At 38.2% G+C, this 21,683-nt stretch overlaps 1 protein-coding gene across 3 annotated transcripts in view; it reads left to right on the top strand.

Moving 5' to 3' along the window:
- TNFAIP8 (TNF alpha induced protein 8) overlaps nt 1–16,921 on the top strand; it is a 107,847-nt gene extending 90,926 nt beyond the window's left edge. For all 3 annotated transcript variants that reach the window (XM_014796561.2, XM_087429903.1, XM_014796558.2), the window contains exon 2: nt 15,221–16,921. In XM_014796561.2, coding sequence (XP_014652047.1) covers nt 15,221–15,786 — 566 coding nt within the window. In that variant the 3' untranslated portion in view covers nt 15,787–16,921. The remainder of the gene's footprint in view (nt 1–15,220) is intronic.
- The last annotated feature ends 4,762 nt before the right edge of the window (nt 16,922–21,683 follow it).

Genomic DNA, 21,683 nt, shown 5'->3' with positions numbered 1-21,683 from the left:
ATTTTAGAGAAATGATTTATTTTGTTGTTACTTGGCAACTAGTTGTGAAATTGATCGGCTATGTTATTTGCCAAAGTTTATTTTACCAAAATATCTACAATTAGGGAAGTAATCCATCTCTAAGACAGCCAGTTAATATATTTAGGCAAACATTTTTTAGTTCTTACAAGAGAACGACTGTAATGGTCTTTTTAGCTATTTTCTTTAACTGAAAAATGAGTTTAATACACCAAGTATGTGTCATCAACATCAAAAGATTATCTTATAATTATTTTAACAAAACTATTTGTCATTATGGTTTCAGGAGCTTTATTATTTTTAATTCTAAATTAGACAATTTCAGTATGGGCAAAATATAAAACCTAAGATTTTACATTATATCCCAACTTAATCTTTAACTTTTTCTTTCTTAACTAGCAAAGAAAGGTAGAGTTTATGCCTTTTAAAATTTCCAGTTTTTATGAATTAGTGCTAAAAAATATGCCTTTTTTTCAGTTTTCTCTCTTTTTTAAAAAAAAATATTTTATTGAGGTCATATTGGTTTATAACATTGTATAATTTCAGATGTACATTATTATATATCAGTTCCTATATAGACTGCATATGTGCTCACCACCAATAGTGTAGTTTTTATCCATTACTGTACATATGTGCCCCTTTACCCCCTTTCTCCCACCTCCCCACCCCCTTCCCCTCTGGTAACCACTAATCTGTTCTCTTTATCTATGTGTTTATCTTCCACTTATGAGTGAAATCATGCAGTGTTTGTCTTTCTCTGTCTGGCTTATTTCGCTTAACATCATACCCTCGAGGTCCATCCATGTTGTTGCAAATGGGATGATTTTGTCTTTTTTATGGCTGAGTAGTATTCCATTGTGTGTGTATGTGTATATATATGTATATATATATATACACATATATATACCACATCTTCTTTATCCATTCATCAGTTGATGGGCACTTGGGTTGCTTCCACGTCTTGGCTATTGTGAATAATGCTCCAATGAACATAGGGGTGCATAAATCTGTTTGAATTGTTGCTTTCAAGTTCTTTGGATAAATACCCAGTAGTGGGATACCTGGATAGTAAGGTATTTCTATTTTTAATTTTTTGAGAAATTTCCATACTGTTTCCCATAATGGCTGCACCAGTTTGCATTCCCACCAGCAGTGTGTGAGGGTTCCCTTTTCTCCACATCCTCTCCAACATTTGTTATTTTTTGTCTTGTTAATTATAGCCATTCTGACAGGTGTAAGCTGATATCTCATTGTAGTTTTGATTTGCATTTCCCTAATAAGTAGTGATGTTGAACATCTTTTCATGTGCCTGTTGGCCATCTGTATATCTTCTTTGGAAAAATGTCTGTGCATGTCCTCTGCATAAAAAATATGCCTTTTTTGTCTTAAAAAAGCAATGTCTATCCTGGGAACAGAATTATCTTATTATCTCTGCAGAATGTGGGTTATTCAGTAATTCTTACCAGTTCCAAATGTTATCAAGAGGTGATTTTTTTGGATGCCTATCTTTAGTTATGAATTGCCTCATTTAGAATAAACTTTTTCCAAAGAATTACATTGGAATATTCATTTCTTAGGTAAGAGTATTTGAGATATGATACCTACTTAATAGTAATATGATTTATTTATAGTGTCTTAGTTTGCTTGTGTCTTATAAAAAACATTGGTCATTACCCACTCCTCCCCACTTATCTTCCTGCCCCCCTAAAATGACCTGGGAATATTTTTAATCCAGCGGGTGCATTTTAAAGATTAATTGAGCATTTATTATGGCAAGGAATAGATAATAAATTGTAACCAATCCCAAAGATTTTACTTTCAGGGAAAATGGAAGCAAAGAAATATGACTTAAAGCAGTTTGCAGTAAGAGTTAGAGCCAGGATAGAACATTTCTGACTGGGTTAGTCAATGAAGGCTTCATGGAAGAGGTGATATTTGGGAAGGACCGAGGCGGGGTGGATAGGATTTCACCCAAGGCTCCCCCTTGTTTCCTTCATATCCCTGCTCAAATGTCATCTTTACAGGAATGCCTTCCCCAACTACCCTAGAAAAATAGCAAAGCTCCCTCTCTGCCTATCATCCCCTTGTACTCTTCCCCAACACACACAAATACCTTATTTTTCTTTTAGCTCTTCTCACTGCTTGACATTTTTATACATGTTTGTTTATGTCTTAGGTCTCCCTCTACTAGAATCTCTGCTTCTTGAGAGCAGGCACTTTGCCTGGCACATAGTAGGCACTCAATAAAAACGTGTTGAGTGAAAGAATGAGTGAATGAATGAAGGACTGGGGGAAGGCTTTTCTGCTATAAGTCTATTTACTGTGTGGAGCTCCAAACTCATATGGAAAAGCCAAGTTCAGCTTTCTCCCAGAATCTTTATAAATTTGGCAAGTTTACCACCTCTCTCTGACCCAGTTAATATGTTCTGTAGAAACAAGGAGATTTTGGTGCCCAAATGTAGCTTTGTGAAGTCTGTGACTAAATAACAAGTGTTATGAAAATAAATCATTATTACTCTTAACCTTCCCACCACTGCCCTCAGCAAACCCTCCTTAGAATCTCAGTAGCTATACATAATTTATGTTTAGATTATTTCTGAAATCTATTGGACTCACATATGTCCTCTGCTTTCTGCCATACAGGTACACTGCTGGGCAGAGTTTTTAATCCTTTACTAGCCAATAGGACTTCTGTAGGTTGGTCCTGCAATATAGTCACATATATTTCTGTAAGGAAGGGGTCACCCACGCAAAGGCCTATAGAGCCTGGGAAATGAACATAAATGTGTGAAGATGGCCGTGGAGGGCCTGTAGTGAACTGGAAAGGGTGGTCTCCTTCTAAAGGGGGCAGCCACAGTTTAGCTCAAGACCACTGTTGCCATGTGGGAATGTGGGCCCATTTTGGTCAGATCCTGGTCTAAATAAAACAGGGGGCTTGGGGGTGGGGTGGGATAACTGAGCATTAGAAGGAGAGAAGAAAAGCTTAGAAAGACAGGTAGAAACCACTTCACAGAGAACCTAAATGCCACGGTGGAAGTTCCCAGGGGTAAGCAACACTGTTTCTGTAAACCTCTGGGTTTTTTTCAGGGTTTTGTCCTAGAATTTCACTTTCAGTGTATCTTGATACTTGGAATGAGATAATTCACTTTAAGACCCAGAAAATCCTATCTTACCGTTTGCTTACCTTTAATGGGGTCTATCCTTTAAGATGTTGACATGGCTATAAAATGCTTGACTAGCTGAATGTTTTAATACAGTTATTGGGGAGAGGTTTTGACAAGAATGTTGGGAGATTGTGCCAAGATGCATATTTGAGAGATGCCCATGCTGAGGCCAAGAGGTTACTGCTCCTAAAATATTCAAACAGATGAGTCTGGGATATTTGCATGGAAGATTCCAGAACATTTGCTGTAGGGGATTGAGTTAGCTAAATATGGTCACTTCTCCAAACAAAAGTAGCTGGTTATTCTGCATGTTTTGGCAAAGGACAGGGGAGAAAAGCAGTAGACAAAAAAAGAAAATGCATGTCTTTTATACAGATTCCTCTCCTTTAAAACAAAAAGTATTTTACATCCCACAGGTAGGGCTATGTTTTTGTCTATGGAGTACAAGTAAATTCCTTTGTTAAGCTCCAGATACATGAAATTGAATTGATTTCCTGACACATCTTCATGAATTGCTGTAAAAGATATTGATGGGTGCCATGGAGGCAGATTAGAGCATTGGGGTTTAGTTCTTTCCGTGCTAGCTGGAGGGCACGTGTTAAGCACTTTGAAGAGTGCAGAGATGAATAGACATGGTACCTTAGTTGTCAGAGATCATAATCTAGTGAGGTAAGATAGGAATTTAACTCTCCCACAAGACAGAAAACTGTGTTAGAAAAAAGAGGGATTTATTCTCTCCATTGGATTTGGAGAGATTATTTCGCTGTTCCATTTGGGAAAGCTTCTTGGAAGAGGAGGCATTTAAACTGAGCCTTAAAGGATAAGCAGGACTTTTTCAGGCAGGGATGGAGTGAGAGGATGAGGGTAGAGACATAGCTTTTCTTTAGTTTCTGTTTTCTGCTGTGTAAGACCTGTGCTCCTTCCTTTTTGGTTCAAGCAGTTACTTTATCTTGGGGAACAGACAAGCTCTAAGAAGTAGGATTCTGCAGCTGGCTCAATGACATCGTGGCAGTTGATAGAAAATTCATAAACAACAAACACCATCTTAATATCACTTTTCTTACAGAGCAGCCATATACTGTAGCAGGCAGCAGTGTACCTCAGCTCTGCCACTAATTATATGCCCTTGGACAAGTCCGTTGACTTATGAGACTCAATTCTCTCATCTGGCTCCCTCAGGATTAAGTAGTAAGAGGACCAAAGCATATGTCATAAACATGTGAAAGTGTTATAGTGAGAATATTTTGCAAACTCTAGAGTGTTACACAAATGTCAGCTGGAATTTGTTGTCGGGTTGTCTTTGCTATATAGCCAGGAGCATCTTGATGAGACCAGAAAGGCTGTGTTGACCATTGATGCCAGTTTTAGGGGCTGGCTCAGTAACTAAACTGTACCCAGTGTGCTGGATTTTAAAATCTGTTCCTGGTTTTCTAAGCACTGCGTGAATATAAATATTCCTCAGGAGCCAGGGCCTCTGGCAGGACGGGAGAACTGGAGGTGGAAAGTGTAGAAAATCATGGAGCTTGTTTAGAGGATTTTCCTCTACATTCTGGTAGGAGGTTAGATTATATCAACAGTGGAAAGGCTTCGTGTCTCAATAAAATATGTAAATAAACCTAGCTTAATTGAAAAGTCTTTGAGAAAAACATAACATATCCTAATCTAACATAATAAATAAGGAAAGGTTCATTTAATTTAAAAAGAAAAAGAATACTTCACTAAAGTCGGTTTGGTAGAAATGCATGTAGGATATTTTTATTTAATTTTAAACCCATATGAGACCAAGTGAGAGTTAGGCACTTTTCAAAATTTTGGTTAAACTTTCATCTAAAAGAGACTAACTTTTCTATTCTCTTGGATACATTATCAAAATTCTTTGATGCGTTAAAATAATAAGCTCTAAAATAATAAGCTCTATTCTGAAAACATTTTCTCTGGATGCTAGGCAGAAGCTCACATCTATTTTTTGGTGGAAAAAAATCTGAGAGGAAATGAAATCTGTTCATAGGCCACTCACAACACACCTTCATGGCCAAAGTATATCTATTTGAAGATTGTAAAGTACAGGGTTCTAGGAGTACACCTCAGAGCAGGGTCTTCCAACTTGACTCTACATCAGAACCACCTACGGTGCTTCTTACAAATGCAGCTTCTTAGACTGCAGTCCTGGGGCTTCTGATTCAGTAGGTCTGGCGATCTCTATTTCTAAGAAGCCTCCAGGCCCTTCTGATGCAGATAGCCCATGCCACTGAGAATGCTGCCCCGATACCTGCTGTATCTGTCCTCTCCCTGCCAATATCTTCTTGCAAACGGAGTATCTTTGTAGTGAGTTTCCCTGGGCCTTGACAACAAGTTATGCATAGTTTGTGTTTATAAGGTTTTTCTAAAATCCATAGGACCCACATGCATCGTTGGGCCTCTGACATACAGGTACACTGCTGGGCAGAATTTTTAATCCCTAACTAGCCAGTAGGAATTCTATAGGTCAGCTCTGGAATACAGTCACATTTATTTCTGTAAGACAGGATCTTCTTTTTCTTCAAAGACAATCTCTTGGGTCAATCTCCTTTTGTGAAACCTTCCTCAAACCTAGCTTTCCTCCATCACCCTGTCCACCAAAATTATTGTTCCCTCTCTTTGCTACCATTGCACTTTACATTCTGCCCAGCTGTGTGCTCAACTGCCCCCCACCCCCACCCCATGTTAGACTGAGTGCCCGGAGAGGAGAGATAGTGTCATTTATCTCTGAAACCACAGTATCTGATACGTTATAAACACTCTGAAGTTTTGTTGAGTGATTCATGTCTTTGGGTTAATGTTCTCTCTTCTCCCCTCACTCCTGTTTCAGAGGACAATATGATCACAAGACTATATCATCTCATACCAGCAGAACTTCAATAATATCTACCTTAATAGTAAGGATAAGAACATTAATGATAATAATAATAGTTTACATTAATTGATCCAACTATTTTATATCTGGCACTATTCTAAGCACTGTATATGGATTATTCTCGTTTAATCCTCATAAAAACCTTAGGTATCCCCATTTGCACATGAGGAAACTGAGGCGTAGAGAGGTTAGGTCATTTGCCCCATGGACACAGGCAGTCAGTGGCGGAGCCAGCCTTCCGACCCAGACAGTGTGACTCTAGAGCTCGTGTTCACAACCACCGCGTTGCCTGGCTGTGCCTGACTGGCTGTCTTGCCCTCCTCTATTTGTACGTGACAATTGTGAATCCATTCCAAAGGGGTAGCAAGAATCCAAGTCAATTTGTTAGCCAATAATTTTCGCTGACTTTGGCCTACAGATTTGTTAATGAATCCTCTGTGAAATTAGTTTGGGTAAAACTAAGTAAAGTTAAAATGTTCCTTTGCTGCACTAATCTGCAAGACCTTTAATATTATTAATGCATTTTATGCATCTCAAAGGGGACCTTAGTATATACTGTTTCCCAAACTTATTTGACTAGAGAGAATTTTTTTCCCTATAAGACTTTAAACTTCTGGAAGAACTAGTTTTTTGTTTTTAAAATGTAATTTGGAAAGAAAAAAAAAAGCTGGCTAGTTCTCTCATGGGATTCCCAAGAAATTTGTCCTAAGTATTTAATCCTTACTTTTGACCCTTTCTTAGTTAGCCTTGAGTGTTTTTTTTGTTGACTACTTACATTTACCTGGGATAGTCACAGATCTGTTGTCACGGTGTAGTTACTAATAGTGCCCTTTTCAAAGGTATCCCATTTGGATGATAAACTCCATGATTGCCCTAATCATAGCATTTTTTTGCCCCCATTAAATACCTATGTTTCACACTTGCTGCCTTCTCGCCACTCATTGGAGGACTCTTACTGCTATTGTGTGGATGGGAACAGACAAAGGAAATAGCCACATACCTCTGGCATCTCACCATTTGATGGCAGAGTCCTGCATGGAATTATGGACACTTACCCAGTTTATAGTCTCTCATCACTCAGAAGTTGCATTTCTTAAGAACTGCACACCTTTGAGACTTCTTCACACTGCTCAGTATCTGTTCATATAGACACCTGTCTGTGCAGAAAAGATGGCAACTCTGAAAGGATGCCAAAGTCTGACAGTTGTTGCCTTTGGGAAGCAGCAGTTGGGGTCGACACTGTGCAGTGGGTGGCAAAGCTGAGAGAGAGACTTTTCACTTTACATATTTACATTCTGGCTTTTGAGCAATGTAGGCATATTGTTTGTTTTTTAAAATTATATTTAAAAATGTATGAAAACTGCTCAGGGTTTTCCCTGGAGATACAGGCTATATTAAGCTCAGCTGGGTTGATCCATGTCATGGAATCCATTTCCTCCCCCCAAGGAGACCTGGTCTCTTTCTTTTCTTTTATTTCGCTTCACTTAGTTGACTATTATTAGGTCTTCCCGTACCTTCAAGAGGAAGCCTCTTTTTTTAGAGCTCGTGTAGTGTAATGTGTAATTCTTAGTAGCTTAGAGTTGGACATATCTCGGTTCAAGTTCTTCTCTTTTACTTAGTGACTGTATAGCCTTGAGAAAGTAACTTAATTTCTCTGGGCCTCAGTTACCTTATCTGTAAAATGAGAATAATAATAACCTCCCTCTGGGGCTGTTGTGAAGCTTCAATAAGATAATGTAGATTCTGGCAGTTCTGGGGATAATGTAATAAAAGTTTAAAATATGTTGGCTAGCTGGTGGGGTCTCATGACTGTAAACCTCTCTCTCTGACTTTGGGTAGCTACAAAGTTCATGTCTATTCCTGTAACCTCTGTCCTAATATTTACGTGACTGACATTCCTTGGGGTCCAACCATACCACTTCATATAAATATCATCAAACTTTCTCCCGATCCCGGTATTAGTGAACTAGAGGCAGCAGGGATATCTGTCAGAGTTGATGCCGTGCGGAAAGCAGTCAAGGCATTGCATGATTCCTGGAGCAAATTGTCCGAAAAAGAGCAGAGGTGGACTCTACTATGAAGTTAAAGGAATTGAAACTCAGGAAATGACATTTTCAATTTCAAAATCATCACAAAACTAAGCCACAGGAATAAAGGACACACAGTTGTGTGTCAAAAATCATGATGAAAAGATTGCAGAATTAAAGCAACAAAAGCAGCCTGAGATCACACAGGGAAAGTCTTCATAGTGTTTTCTTTAAGACATAATTTTTCTTGTCCACAAATTTGGAAAAGAGGAGATATAAGGAGAAATGAGTACAAAGAACACAGTATGTGCAAATATTGGATTTGAATCTCTGGTCCTCCATTTCAGGTATATTAAATAAGGGAGCAAAACTCAGTGTGCCTTTGTGGTCTGTCATGAGCCTAGCACACTGCTGGGTGTTTTCTGATTTGTGACCCATTAAATGTCGTTTAAGCCATACCAACTGGAAATGATGCACCATTTAGCAGATGAGAAACTGAGGTTCAAAGAAATTGAATTGCACTCAAGTTTACAACCCAGGACTTGTGACCTTGAGCCTTTTGTTTCCATCCATGCTTTTCTTACTTGGCTTCCTGCCCTGTTTTGGGGTCTCTGATTCTCTGGGAGGCTATGGAAAATCCGGGTGAGATGCCGTGACTTTTTGGAGTAATCTTGTTGGCCACTGTGAGTTTTCACCTGGGCTTCATTTTTGGCCCATTTCCATTACATCTTAACCCTGTGGAACAGCTTTGCGTGGATGTTGATGCTGTTTCTCCTCTTGTCTTTTTGTAGTAGCCTTCGATTCTGTTCTCCATGGGCCAGTTTTCTCTAGATAATATACCCTTATGCTACCTATCCGAGTTCTCGTAGTACTGAATCTATCACTAACAAGAGATTCAATGCCTTAAAAAAAAGAGAAATTCCCTGATAAAGAAGGTTTTCATATTTGTTAGATTTTTTTGATATGTCATCATGGAAAAGGAAATATAACTCCTTATTAATTGAACCATGCAAGGTCTCTGTTTTCACACAATCGTATGGCATTTTGCATTTCTCAGTTCCATATTACTTCCAGAAGGAATTGATTAGTTTTGACTAAATGTGATTCAGTACTGAAGAGCATCAGAATGTATTTGAAGTTTAATTTGTTGAGTTCTTTAAACAAACCCGTGGAGAAGGCTGTTCCATGCCAGGCATTGTGTGGGACACTTCTCTGTGGTCCATGTCCATTTATCTTTGGAACAACTCCAAGATGTGGGGATCATTATTCTCATCTTATAGACGGGGAAGCTGAGTCTCAGTAATGTCTCTGAGCAGTATGGCAGTTCATGGGACCATTAGATACGGAATATTTGGACTGTTGTAAGTACAGTCTTCTTTTCCAGGACCCTTGGGGAATAAGTTGCTACAGGAAATGTGAACTAGTTCTCACTAAAGGTTTATACTACAATTTTTTTACTTTAAATGGTTTTAATGAAAAAATTCTAATATGTGTTAAAGGGTATGTTTTTAAGAAGGCAAACTCATGACTCTCATGAAAATGCAAAATAGACAAGCCAAAGATTTTACTTAACTCATTAATTAGTGAGAAATCAGTAAGCTCTTATAATCAGTTCAAAGAAGAATCGCAAGTGCAACACCGACAAACAAGAAAATGAGGAATCAATTGCACCTCCACTAGACCAAATTTATTTGTGTCTCTGTGGACCAGAGCCATTTGCAATACTATAAGATTTACTTACAGAGTTATAAAATAGCTAAGTGAAGAACAATAAAAGGAATCTGGAAGGGAGTGCTTTACAATTCCTAATACTCCACTGAAAAGCCACCCAGTGATTTTTTTTTTTTTTTCTTTTTTGGCCCATTTCAAAGTCATCATTTTTCTGACATTTGTCTTTGTTATATTGCCTTTTAAAATCAGCATGTACTTTCCTGGAGGTGGTAGGAGACACAGTGAGTGACTTAGCTTGTCACTGTGATGAGGCATACTATTGGTTTTTAACCACTTGGGGTCAAGAAAATGCATACCCACCAAAATTTGCATTCAATATCAGGTTAAGGACCCCAGGTGTATTGATTCTCTCAAGGCTATGTTCTTTTGTGTTAGGGCCTCCATCTGTGTGACCTAATGTCGATTGTTAGGTTAAGGTTCCTGGCACTTGCCTTTTCTCTCTGGATAAGATTGCCTCCAGCTTGCTGCCCTGGTCATTACTTCTGACGCTTCCAGGGTCAGCCCATCTTCACAGTTCGAATCTCTACTGCTTCTGGCTATGGCCCTCTCTCCTCCTCTCACTCTCTTTGTCTTTCTTTCTTTGTGTTTGTTGTTTCTTCTCTATCCAGTTGAATTTCCCACTCTGGGATTTTTGAGCCTGGAGGCTGATGTCACAGGTAGATCACCAGCCATTCCAGCTCTTCTTTGCTTTTCTCTTGGAATGCTACCAAATCCCAATGTAGGGAGGTCAACTCTTAGCCTGTTGACTTCTTGTGACAGTGTTTACGGTTGGTATGACCACTTTCTTATCCCCAGAGCTGTCTTTTTACTAAGGTCCATTTAGATTTTGAGTTATTCAGATGCAAGAGAGCTAAGGTTTTATATATTTGTTTAAAGAATTTTTATTAACAGACCACAACAGCCAGACATGCTCTCCAAATTGTTTTCTTTTCCATCCTTCCTAATACTGGGCCCACTGGATCAAATTTTAACTAGGCAAGAATTAGCAGTGACATGAATGTGCCATCTGTAGTCACCATTGAAAAGTTCCAAGTATAACAAATTTGATGGGTGAAGAAATTATGTATTTGCTGGTGAGGTTGTAAAGAAAGCGACTTGAGTGCTTCACTGTATTAGCAATTTCTCAGTGGGAGTAATGTTATGGGGAATTTTTGTTAACTTCAGAAAACTATAGTTTTTTATTAATGTTATGAAAAGTTTTGTTTTATTTTGTTTTTGCCTTCTGAGCACTTTTTTTCTTGTATATAGGGGTCAGTATATTTTTACCATCAGTGTCTATCCCCAAATTTATAATTGTTGATGCTAAAACCAGGATTCCCTGAATATTGGTTTGCTTTACAACAAACATTGCTGAAATGGACTATTTGATTAAGCCAAGAAAGGAGCTATAGAGACATGGGGTGGCAGTAAGATAAATAGATGTAAGATCACATTCATACCTATTTCTATCAAAGAGTCTTAAACACTTTTAACATAGTGGTAATCCTTTGTATATTTTTGGTATGTGGCATCATTTTTCATTAGTCAACAACATACGTGTGTATTTCCAAACACAAGTGAATTCATCTTAATAGGTAAAACATTGAATCAATACTTTCAGCACTTTCTCCTTTCAGAACATCTCCCATTCACATCTTAGTTGCTTCCCAGGACATATCTTTGGTCCCTCCTTCTGTTAACATGTTTAGTCATAGATCCAGCCAGAGCTGGAGGTGGGCCTGTGTTTAATCTTCTACTGTAGCTCAAGTCAGAACCATTGCACCCTGCTTTTATGCTAAATAGTTGTATTATTGTCCTCTGATGTTTGCTCATTGTGCATAACAAATCTTTCCTCTTTAAATTGATGATTTCTTCTTTTAACTGATGACAGAAGTACACTTAAAGGGAAGAAAATCACATATTTAGCTGGGTAAAACAAATATATGTTTCTCTGTCTTTTAAGACAAACAAACAAAAACACTCACAGGTGTATTTAAAACTCTCATTTTGCAGGCCAGCATGTTTTCATCAAGAAGTATTTAAGTATAGTGAAGAAAGGGAGGAAATTGACTTCTGCTTCTGTCAGACACACTACATACCAGGCCCCCTTATAGGCCCAGGGGATGACATATAGTCTCTGCTCTCAAAGACCTTAGATTCTAGTAGGGAAAGGCAGACAATAAAAATTTAGGCAAATGATCAGGATTTCAGGAACAAGGAAGTGTGGTGCTTAGCAAAGAATTTAAGTGGAGCATCACTTTCTAATTTACATTTTAAAAAATCCTGGCTGCTATGTGGGAAGAGACTGTAAAGGGGCTTGAACTAGGCTGGTGTCTGTGGAGGTAGAGGAAAGTGGATAGAATTTAGAGAATTGGGGGAAGGTAGAATGGAAGGAACGTGGTAATGGACTGGGTAAGGGAGAGGATGGTATGGTGGATGCCTCGCAGCTGTCTGACTTGAGCAAATGGGTGGAAGGGATGCTATTAATTAAGGTAGTAAAGAATGGAGGAGGAGCACCTTGGGAGCAGGAGGGAATCAAGGATTCAGTTTTGGACATGGTACATTTGAGATGCCTGCAAAATAGCCAGGGTAAAGTAAAACCTTGAATGTGTTTGTAAAATGAGTCCGGAAAAGAGGTCAGGGCTGAGTTATAACTGTGGGAGTCGTTGGCACATGGATAGTATCTGAAGCCGTGAGAGTGGTTGAGATCACACAATGGTGAGGGTAGAGTGAAGGAGAAAAACTTGGTGCAGGACTAGCTCTGAGATACACCAGACCTTTAAGGGATCTGCTAGAGGATGTGAAACTGACAAATGAGCCTGAGCAGGAATGGCTAAAGGCAGTTAATTTGCAAGAAAAAAAAAATCGTATTTCATGATCACAGACCACATAGTCCTGGCCACAACCCCCAGTTGGCTCCAAAAAACCCTTCACTAATGCTGGAAGAGAAATCTACTGTGGAGGGGGAGAAAGAGCTACATCTTCATTTTAAAAGATGACTGCACCAGATATAATCCAAAGAAGAAAAGGAAGCTGCTTTTGTGTTTCTAGAGCAGGGTTCGAAGTTCCTCTGGAACAGATGTGAAAGCCTCAAAGATTAACTTCTCAGTCCTAGTTCAGTCTTGGATTACCAGTAAATGGGGAATGATTTTGCTTAGTTGGCAGCAGCCTGGCCATTTCCCGCTTTCTCTTGCGGGAAGTTAAAGTGCTGCACCATAGAGTTTTTCTTTTGTTTTTATGTTTGAAATTAAATGGGACATTTAGATTTACTAAGAAAAGTAACTTAGAAGAGGTGCAAACTTGGAAGTCTAGCCTTGGAAAAAGGAGCACAGAGGAATCTTTTGAACCCCTCTCCCTCTGGTTTCAGTTATTTCACAGTGTACAGTATTTCCATCTAACAGACATTGGAGTAAATCTGGATGGGATGTTTGTAGACTGTGCCTTGTCCTAATAGATTAAAAATAGAATAACCTTTCAACTTTATGTAAAATAAATTCCTGAAATCCTAATTATTTATTGTGTATCTGAAAATTTGGGGGTATCCTTTCTTGTATAAATCAGGTTAATTTATTTGTCGAGGTACGTATAATAAGTTCAGTAATGGAATATGGTCCCTGGTCTTAATATGGTAATGTTAACGACTGTGCCATTTATTTTGATATAAATTCTTTGGTGTAAATTAACCCATACACTCTTTTGCAAACAATTGAAGTATAAGAATAGAAATGGACTACTGCTTAAATGATGAAAACATAAAAAAGCTTGGAAACCTTCACAAAGTTGGCTATTTCTTAGGCTTTTTCACGTTCCTTTTCTTTCTCAAAATATATTTCAGTTCTTCTTCTACAGTTTCAGTTCGTGTTTCAGAAGTTTAAATATCAACATTTGTGAAGGCACCATTTCTAGTTCAATCAAGATGTTCTTTCTGGGTGACTGGCCCTGTGTATATATGAATGATGTTCTGGTCATTAGGAACCACTTTGCAGCTACCTGTACTGTATACCTTGAGCTACTTAGGCCCAAATTTCAAATCTGAGATGGCAGTTCAACATTGAGGGAGTCACTCATATATTTGGGAGCCTGGATTTGGGAGCAGCTGCCTTTTTGTTTTCTAATGCTGCTAGCCTGTCCAAACTAGAAATAATTTATATCATTGATGCCCTGACTCATCCCTACATATCTGTATTTTTAAGCCTTTTATCTTTCATTACTGAATGACTGCTTTCCAACACCCAGGCCTAGGCCTATACATTGGCATACGCAGAAAGAACAGCTGCTCCTGGACCCAGAGGTGGAATAGAAACCCTGAGATCTATAGCTCTGAGGACCTAGGAGAAGAGGGAGAAAGCACAGTTGTAGTGGAGCAGCATGCACACAGGGGGGAAATTTTGGAGAAAATCTAAACTTGGTTTGGGGAATGAACATTTATTGAGCATTTTCACTGACCAGCTGTAAGCTAAAAGCATCACATAGTGTCTCATTAATATTCAGTACATACAACTCTTCTTATATGGATCTTAAACCTCTATCCAATTAAGTCATGATAATTCCAAGAGTAAACTCTAAGCATCAGCTTTTTCAAAGCATGTTGTTCAAGTAGCATGTTTTATCAGCTCATACACTATGGTTATTTCCTCAAAACATAAAAATTTAAAAAGAACAGTGGCTGTTCATTAGAAATAGCAAGTGACAATAAGATCTCCACGGAATTTTTCTTTCCAACACTCAACTTTTGGGAGCTGAAATTCAGGGTGGTTAGGATGGCCAAACTGGTGGATGCTGGCCAGTGTCTTGGGAAATTTCCCTTTTTGCAACTGAGTTATAAAGCAGAGCTCTCGTTTTGATTCGCTTACATGAAATTGTCATTTTTCTCAGTGTATATGCTTTGTCATTTATTCCTCTTACATTTAAAGGGGTTTCTTTAAAGTGTTCTTGGTTGCTGTTGCCCAGAGAACAACTGTGGAGTCAATTTTATATTTTTGATGTATTTCTTATAAAACTAAGCTAGGGTAAAATTGCATAAAAACTTACTGCTTTGTGGGACATACTGTTTTTATAATCATAAAAGGTTATTTTTATAAAGGTTGAACCCTTTAACTTCTAAACAAAGTATTGACAGCATAGGAGAAGGTATAAAATACTTGAATTGCCGAAGACCGTAAAGATTGTGCATAACAATCCATTAATTTCACAAATGAGAACCTAATGCCCAGAAACATAGAAAGATTTTTTCAGTTCTTTTCTGAACAGAAACGAATGTCAGTAGATGGAAGGCAATAGTATAGTGGGAAAATTTCCCATATACTGAGAAAATGAGAAGGAAAATACTCCTTAATATCTGGTTTTTAATTTGCTTCTTTCACTGATATTTACTGATCTTTTATCCTCCCCACCCTCTTTGTTTTCAGTGGCCACAGATGTCTTTAATTCCAAAAACCTGGCCGTTCAGGCACAAAAGAAGATCTTGGGTAAAATGGTGTCGAAATCCATTGCTACCACCTTAATCGATGACACGAGCAGCGAAGTGCTCGATGAGCTCTACAGGGTGACCAAGGAGTACACCCAAAACAAGAAGGAGGCGGAGAAAATCATCAAAAACCTCATCAAAACAGTCATCAAGCTGGCCATTCTTTACAGGAATAATCAGTTTAATCAAGATGAGCTAGCACTGATGGAGAAATTTAAGAAGAAAGTTCATCAACTTGCTATGACCGTGGTCAGTTTCCATCAAGTGGATTACACCTTTGACCGGAATGTGTTATCCAAGCTGCTAAATGAATGCAGAGAGATGCTCCACCAAATCATTCAGCGTCACCTCACCGCAAAGTCACATGGACGGGTTAATAACGTCTTTGATCATTTTTCAGATTGTGATTTTTTGGCTGCCTTGTATAATCCCTTTGGAAATTTTAAACCTCACTTACAAAAACTTTGTGATGGTATCAACAAAATGTTGGATGAAGAGAACATATGAGCGTGTGAATTAAGATTGTGACTGCTCATGGTTTATTTGAAGATGGAGCACTGCTGATTCATGAAGGAAAAAAGAATTTTTTAAGGATTATACATATTTCAGAAAGAATTTGTCCAATTCAATGGTCAGACATTAACGATAATTTTTTATGAGGCTTGTTTTATTTGAAGAAAAGCATGTTGCCAAAAATTCTGGTTAAAAGCTTCCTAACGGTTAACAGATCACAGGAAAGATGTATGGTTGCGTAATGCAAATATAGAGTCATACAGAGAAAAATACGTATGGCTTCAAACCTCAAGACATCTTTTTTAGGGGAATTGTTGTGGCACATTGGATATTTCTAATGTGTACGAAGTTGTGTATTTTGATTCACTTTTATTCCTTACTATGTGTATGTACCTTTTTTAAAAAGCCAAGAACTTTCTCTTGCTGTTATTGCTCCTTTTGAAACAATTCCATTTTCAAGTCTACCTTTTGTTAAAGATTCTTTTGTTAAAGATTTTGTTATTGACATTCAAGAATTGTCTTAATTAAGAATTAAGACATTCAAGAATTAAGGCAGTCAAATTGAAGCCTTAGAAAGCTAGAAAAGTACTTCTCTGAAATCAATACTGTAGAAACCAACTGTATTTGACATTATGAATAATGTCTAATATAAGAACATGCTTCTGGAATCGAGTCTTGTTTTTTAGTACCAACAGTGATACTTCCCAAAACATGATAATTCCTCAAAACGTAATGGCATGCCATTGCCTTGAAATGTTTGCTGAGGGCTTAACTTTCATGTTATCGTGCTGATGGAATCTCCATTTTTAATATCCTTTTCAAATGTAAGAGACAAAGAGAAAATCTAGATTGTTTTTGCTGTTGGGACAATAAAAAGTAAGTGGTATTAAGAAAGATAACACAATCTTTGTTTCAGAGATGAGCCCATCAGAATAATTTAGAGGGATGAGGGAGGGGCAAAAGGGAAGAAAGGATATTGCTACAGAACATGAGAATGAAAATTAATGCATTTCAATGTTTAATAAAGTTTGATAGGTAAAGAATGTCAATTTTTTATTTAACTGGTAAGGTTTTTGCTATTTTGTTATTTGCTTTTTTGATGAGTAAACCAAAGAATGTTTGCATTCCACGCAGTTCGTGTGTTATTTCTATGTAATTTTATGTGTGTGAATGATAAAGTAAGCATTTGCTTATTTTGTAAAAAAGAAATGGAAACCTGTTGGCCAACTATTTCCACTTAGGAAATAACAAACTCAACCACCATCACTAAATATTTGCATTGTCACTGGGTCTGTGATTTAGTGTACGCCTTTGCCTTGAATCTGCCTGCCTCCCAGAATATTGACATTAAAATAATAGCTCACAAAGAAAGGTCCAAGAACTAAAAATTCCAGAGGTTGAGATCTGCTTGAACCCACTACAGCCTAGAGGAGGTGCTCAGTTTCTCTGGGACCCTCATGTGCAAGCAGCAGAGGCAAAGAGTACCTCCCTCTTTGATATTAAATCCTGACACTACGATTTGAACTGAAATTACCCTTCTCACTTCCCAGAGCCAGAAGATGACCACTGTATGTTGACCACTATATGCTATAGCATAGTGACTGCAGAAATGACCCCTCTAGCTTCACAGCCTGCTAAGTAGCTTATAAATTTAGTTCAGCAGGCTTCCTTGACCAGTTCTGCTTTCCTCACATGGAAAAGCTGAGAGTGTCATCTGTGGGAGCTACTAGTTTGGTGCGTTCTGTTCTCTACCAGATCTCCCTCAGCAGAGGTATGGAAAATGGAGTGCCCAGGCAATTGGTGGGTGCCTCTTGCTCATCTCTAGCTATGGACAGGACCAACCAGAGAGAGAGGACCTAGAGATAAATTTAAATCAGCCTGGGCACATTTGAATCAGAGAGAGGTGCTTGCAGGCTAGCAATCAAATGTGCATGGGGGAGGAGGAGAGCCACCCTTCACCTCACACAGAAGGATGGCGGTAAGGAGTATCCTGATGGAGGGAATCCTGTTTGCTGCCATCTCTCAACATCATCTGGAGGGAACCCATCCTACCAATCCTGTGCCTGGAAGGCATGCCTTAGAAGGGTCAGTTACAAAGTCTTGACCAGCAAGTTCATTTCTGATGCAACAGGACTCCCTTTGTGCATGAATTTAGTTGGAGGGGAAAGCTGGAAAGAATCCAAATGTGCTTAGAATAGATAATTCTGAGCCAAGATAATAGTCATTTTGGGGTCTTATGAACATTTTTTTTTTAATTTAGTCTCTTTACATTTTGGAAAAAAATCATGAATTGTGTTATAATTGATTTTTTAAATTTTGTGCTGGGGGCCGGCCCGGTGGCGCAAGCGGTTAAGTGCACGCGCTCCGCTGCGGCGGCCCGGGGTTCGCTGGTTCGGATCCCGGGCGCGCACCGACGCACTGCTTGGCAAGCCATGCTGTGGTGGCGTCCCATATAAAGTGGAGGAAGATGGGCACAGATGTTAGCCCAGGGCCGTCTTCCTCAGCAAAAAAAAAGAGGAGGATTGGCGGATGTTAGCACAGGGCTGATCTCCTCACAAAAAAAATAAAAATAAAAAAAATAAAAAATAAATTTAAAAAAATAAATAAATAAATAAATTTTGTGCTGATGGCTTCTCTGCAAACATGAGTTAATATAATAGGGGAGTGATAATACTAGTGTCAACAACTGACACTTATAGAGTGGTTGTTGTGTGCCAGGCACATTAACTCGTTTAATCCTGGCCACAACCTTCACCATTTTACAGATGAGGAAACTAAAGCAACAGAAATGAAGGAATTTGCCTGAGGTCACATAGCTAATAAGTGTCAAAACCAGAATATCAGTAAAACCTTATTTTCATTTAAAGATGGTATGGATAAAGGCAATTCTAGAAACATCATTGGTTCAGAGAAGAATGGGCAGTGTGCTTCTGAAATGGTTTTTCTCATAGTGACGTCTTAAATGGTATTTAAATCATACAGGTCTGACCTATTCTCTAAAGATTTGGGTATGATTTTATACAAAGCCATTTTAGGAACTTTATAACATGGCTCCTAATTTGGGGGCATCTCATGGCTCAAATTTCAGTCACCTGTGGAACTTCAAGGTGCTCACAATTAACGATGGTTTTGAACATTGACCCATGAGGTACAGTGAGCCCCTCCCCACAAGGCGGTCTTTCTGTGGACACGCAAGGCACTCTATGTGCACACAACCAGGACAGAAGCAACAGTTCCCCATTCTGTTCCCCAGAAAGGGTATGGCATCAATTTGAAACTTCAACATTATTTTCCAGGTTTAGAGGCTGGAAATATCTGAGCAAATAAGTTTAAAAATAGCTTTATGTTTTTCTGATTATTGGACCTTTCATATACAGCTCAAAATTAGTTTAAAAGGAGAGCAAGTGTTAGGAATTTTAATGGTACAGAAATAATGCTTTTTTTTTTTTTTTTTGGTCTTATATAATAGTATCTCATTCACAATTATCTGGAAAGTTCTTTTTCTCCCACAATGTAAATACTTAAAAAAACACAAAGCTTAAACTTCCTGATGGATTTCCCCCCAAAGGATTAAAAGAGCACTTTTTGTGGTCTGTACATATCAGTTGGATTTTTACTGAGAATTTGAACTTATCCTTGAGATACTTGATGAGAGCACCTAAGCTAAGTTATAATTTAGCATACCGACCTTGACAGATAATAAGTGAAAGATGAATGTTTCTATCCATATGATGAAATATTTGTAGTAAAAAGTTAAGTGCTAGGAAATTAAAATATTCTAATAAAACAAACTTAATTAGCATGTTAATAAGATTTATAATATTTTTACATTTTTAGCCAATCTTGCATTTCCAAACTTGCATTATCTAAATTAGTTGAACTTCGCAGTGTTTGAAAAATCACTGTTTTGTTTTTTTTTTTTTTGTGAGGAAGATCAGCCCTGAGCTAACATCTGTGCTAATCCTCCTGTTTTTTGCTGAGGAAGACCAGCTCTGAGCTAACATCCACTGCCAATCCTCCTCCTCTTTTTTTTCCCCCCAAAGCCCCAGTAGATAGTTGTATGTCATAGTTGCACATCCTTCTAGTTGCTGTATGTGGGATGAAAAATCACTGTTTTACTTGATATATTGTGTTCCTGGGCATAAAGCTTCTCTGTAATTTGTTAAACTCAAAGCAGGTTTTAGCGCTCAATGCTGTTTATGATGATAAAATTTTATCCTAGCTCTGAAATACTTTTCTTTGCTGTGATTCAGATGAAGTCTTTATAGTAACCCTGTAACGAAAACACTGAAGCACTAACTAGAAAAATGAGTCAACTTTTTGTTTCCAAAATGGAACAATAGGAACATCTTTCAGAGCTTATAATCACATATCACTATCATGACAAGCTATTGAAAATCCATTTTCTCTTTTATTGAGGTGTCCTCATGGTTGCTTATGTATGCCCAGAGCCAGAAAGACACTTTTATCTTGGGGAATTTCCCAAAATGGAAACATTTTTGTGTAATATTGATTCATGTCTGTGTAGCCAAAGATGTGTTTTCCATCTAGCAATGAACATCAACCCCAAGTTAGAGGGGACAAGCCACTCCAAAAATGTCCCATCTGCTGAGCACTGAAAAAGGATACAGACAAGTCAGCCAGCGTTTGTAGTTAAGAGAAACACATCTGTGCGTTGGAAAATGTCCTTCAAGTGTAGAGAACTGTGCTCTGTGTCCACCAAATTTCCATGAGATCTTTAGAAGATTAGCACCAAAAGATAAGGCCCCCTCATCTTCCTTCATGGGTGGCTGAGGAAATTCTCTGTCTTCCCTACTAGCAGCTGTCATTTTTAACTGTATATCTGCCTCATGTAAATAAGGTGGCTGATCGGGCACTTGGAATTTGTTCTTAAGGAAAGAATATTTGATTTTAAAAAGTATGTGTTTTGATTCACAGAATGATCTAAGACAATACGATTCTCTGTACTTTGGTTTTTCCATTGAAAAGTTTACAGATGGATTAAGTCCTTTAAAACTGCCTGATGTGAAGTATAAACACAAGGCATGGAAGTGAAAACTCTGAGTATACATACCTAGATTGCCACCATTATCTGGGATGATTGATGTTTTATAAGAAGCCTAGGTTCCATTTTCCTGGAAATTGACTTTTTATCAGCCCAGCAGGAGCCACCACTTACCCATCCTAAGTGACTTGTCAGCATCTTTTGTTGTTCTCTTCCAAGACCACTTGTTTTCACTAAAGGATAAATACTTGCCAAGAAAATTATAAAATTTTATAAGAAAATTTTAAATTCAATGTCCTGGAAGAGGACTTGCTGATAATTAGATAAAAGTGCCAGCGTTATTGCTATTCCCTAATCATATGGACTTAGTGTTCTCATGACTGAGGAGTCACATTTTTAGCTTGCTGAAATAGTCACTGGATAACATGCAGTGAAATCCCCGAGTGGAAACATTCCATAGTGTTTTCAAACACCGTGTGTCAGGAGTTGGGCGTCTCTTCCTCTTAGAGACTCACTGGAGGGTGGTCAGGTAGAACCCAGCAGGGTACAGAGGGCGTGCGCTGATGCAGTCGAAACCAGTGTGTCCAGCTCCTTGTCTGCCAGGGAGCTCTCTCACCTTATCTCTAAAATTTGGATAAAATCAACTACCTCATAGTCTCATTTTAAGGATAAAATTAAACAAAACATGGAGGGCTTGGAAACCTCCTGAAGACTATTTCTGTGTGAAGTATTGTTTACCTAAGCAATGAAAATAAGCCTGGAGCATAAAATAAATTAAAAAACAGACTTCCGCAGCCCCAGAGAATTTTATTAAGCCCAGTCCCCTTAAAAAATTGTTTTTTTTGCTTTCAATTTAGGAAAATTGTTTTGGGTTGAGTCGTTGAAA

This window comes from Ceratotherium simum, chromosome 4 (genome assembly GCF_057802395.1).
Source record: "Ceratotherium simum simum isolate JZ-2026a chromosome 4, ASM5780239v1, whole genome shotgun sequence".
NCBI classification, from domain to species: Eukaryota; Metazoa; Chordata; class Mammalia; order Perissodactyla; family Rhinocerotidae; genus Ceratotherium; species Ceratotherium simum.
Note: the sequence above shows the minus strand (reverse complement) of the source record. Positions and strands in the feature narration are given on the sequence as shown.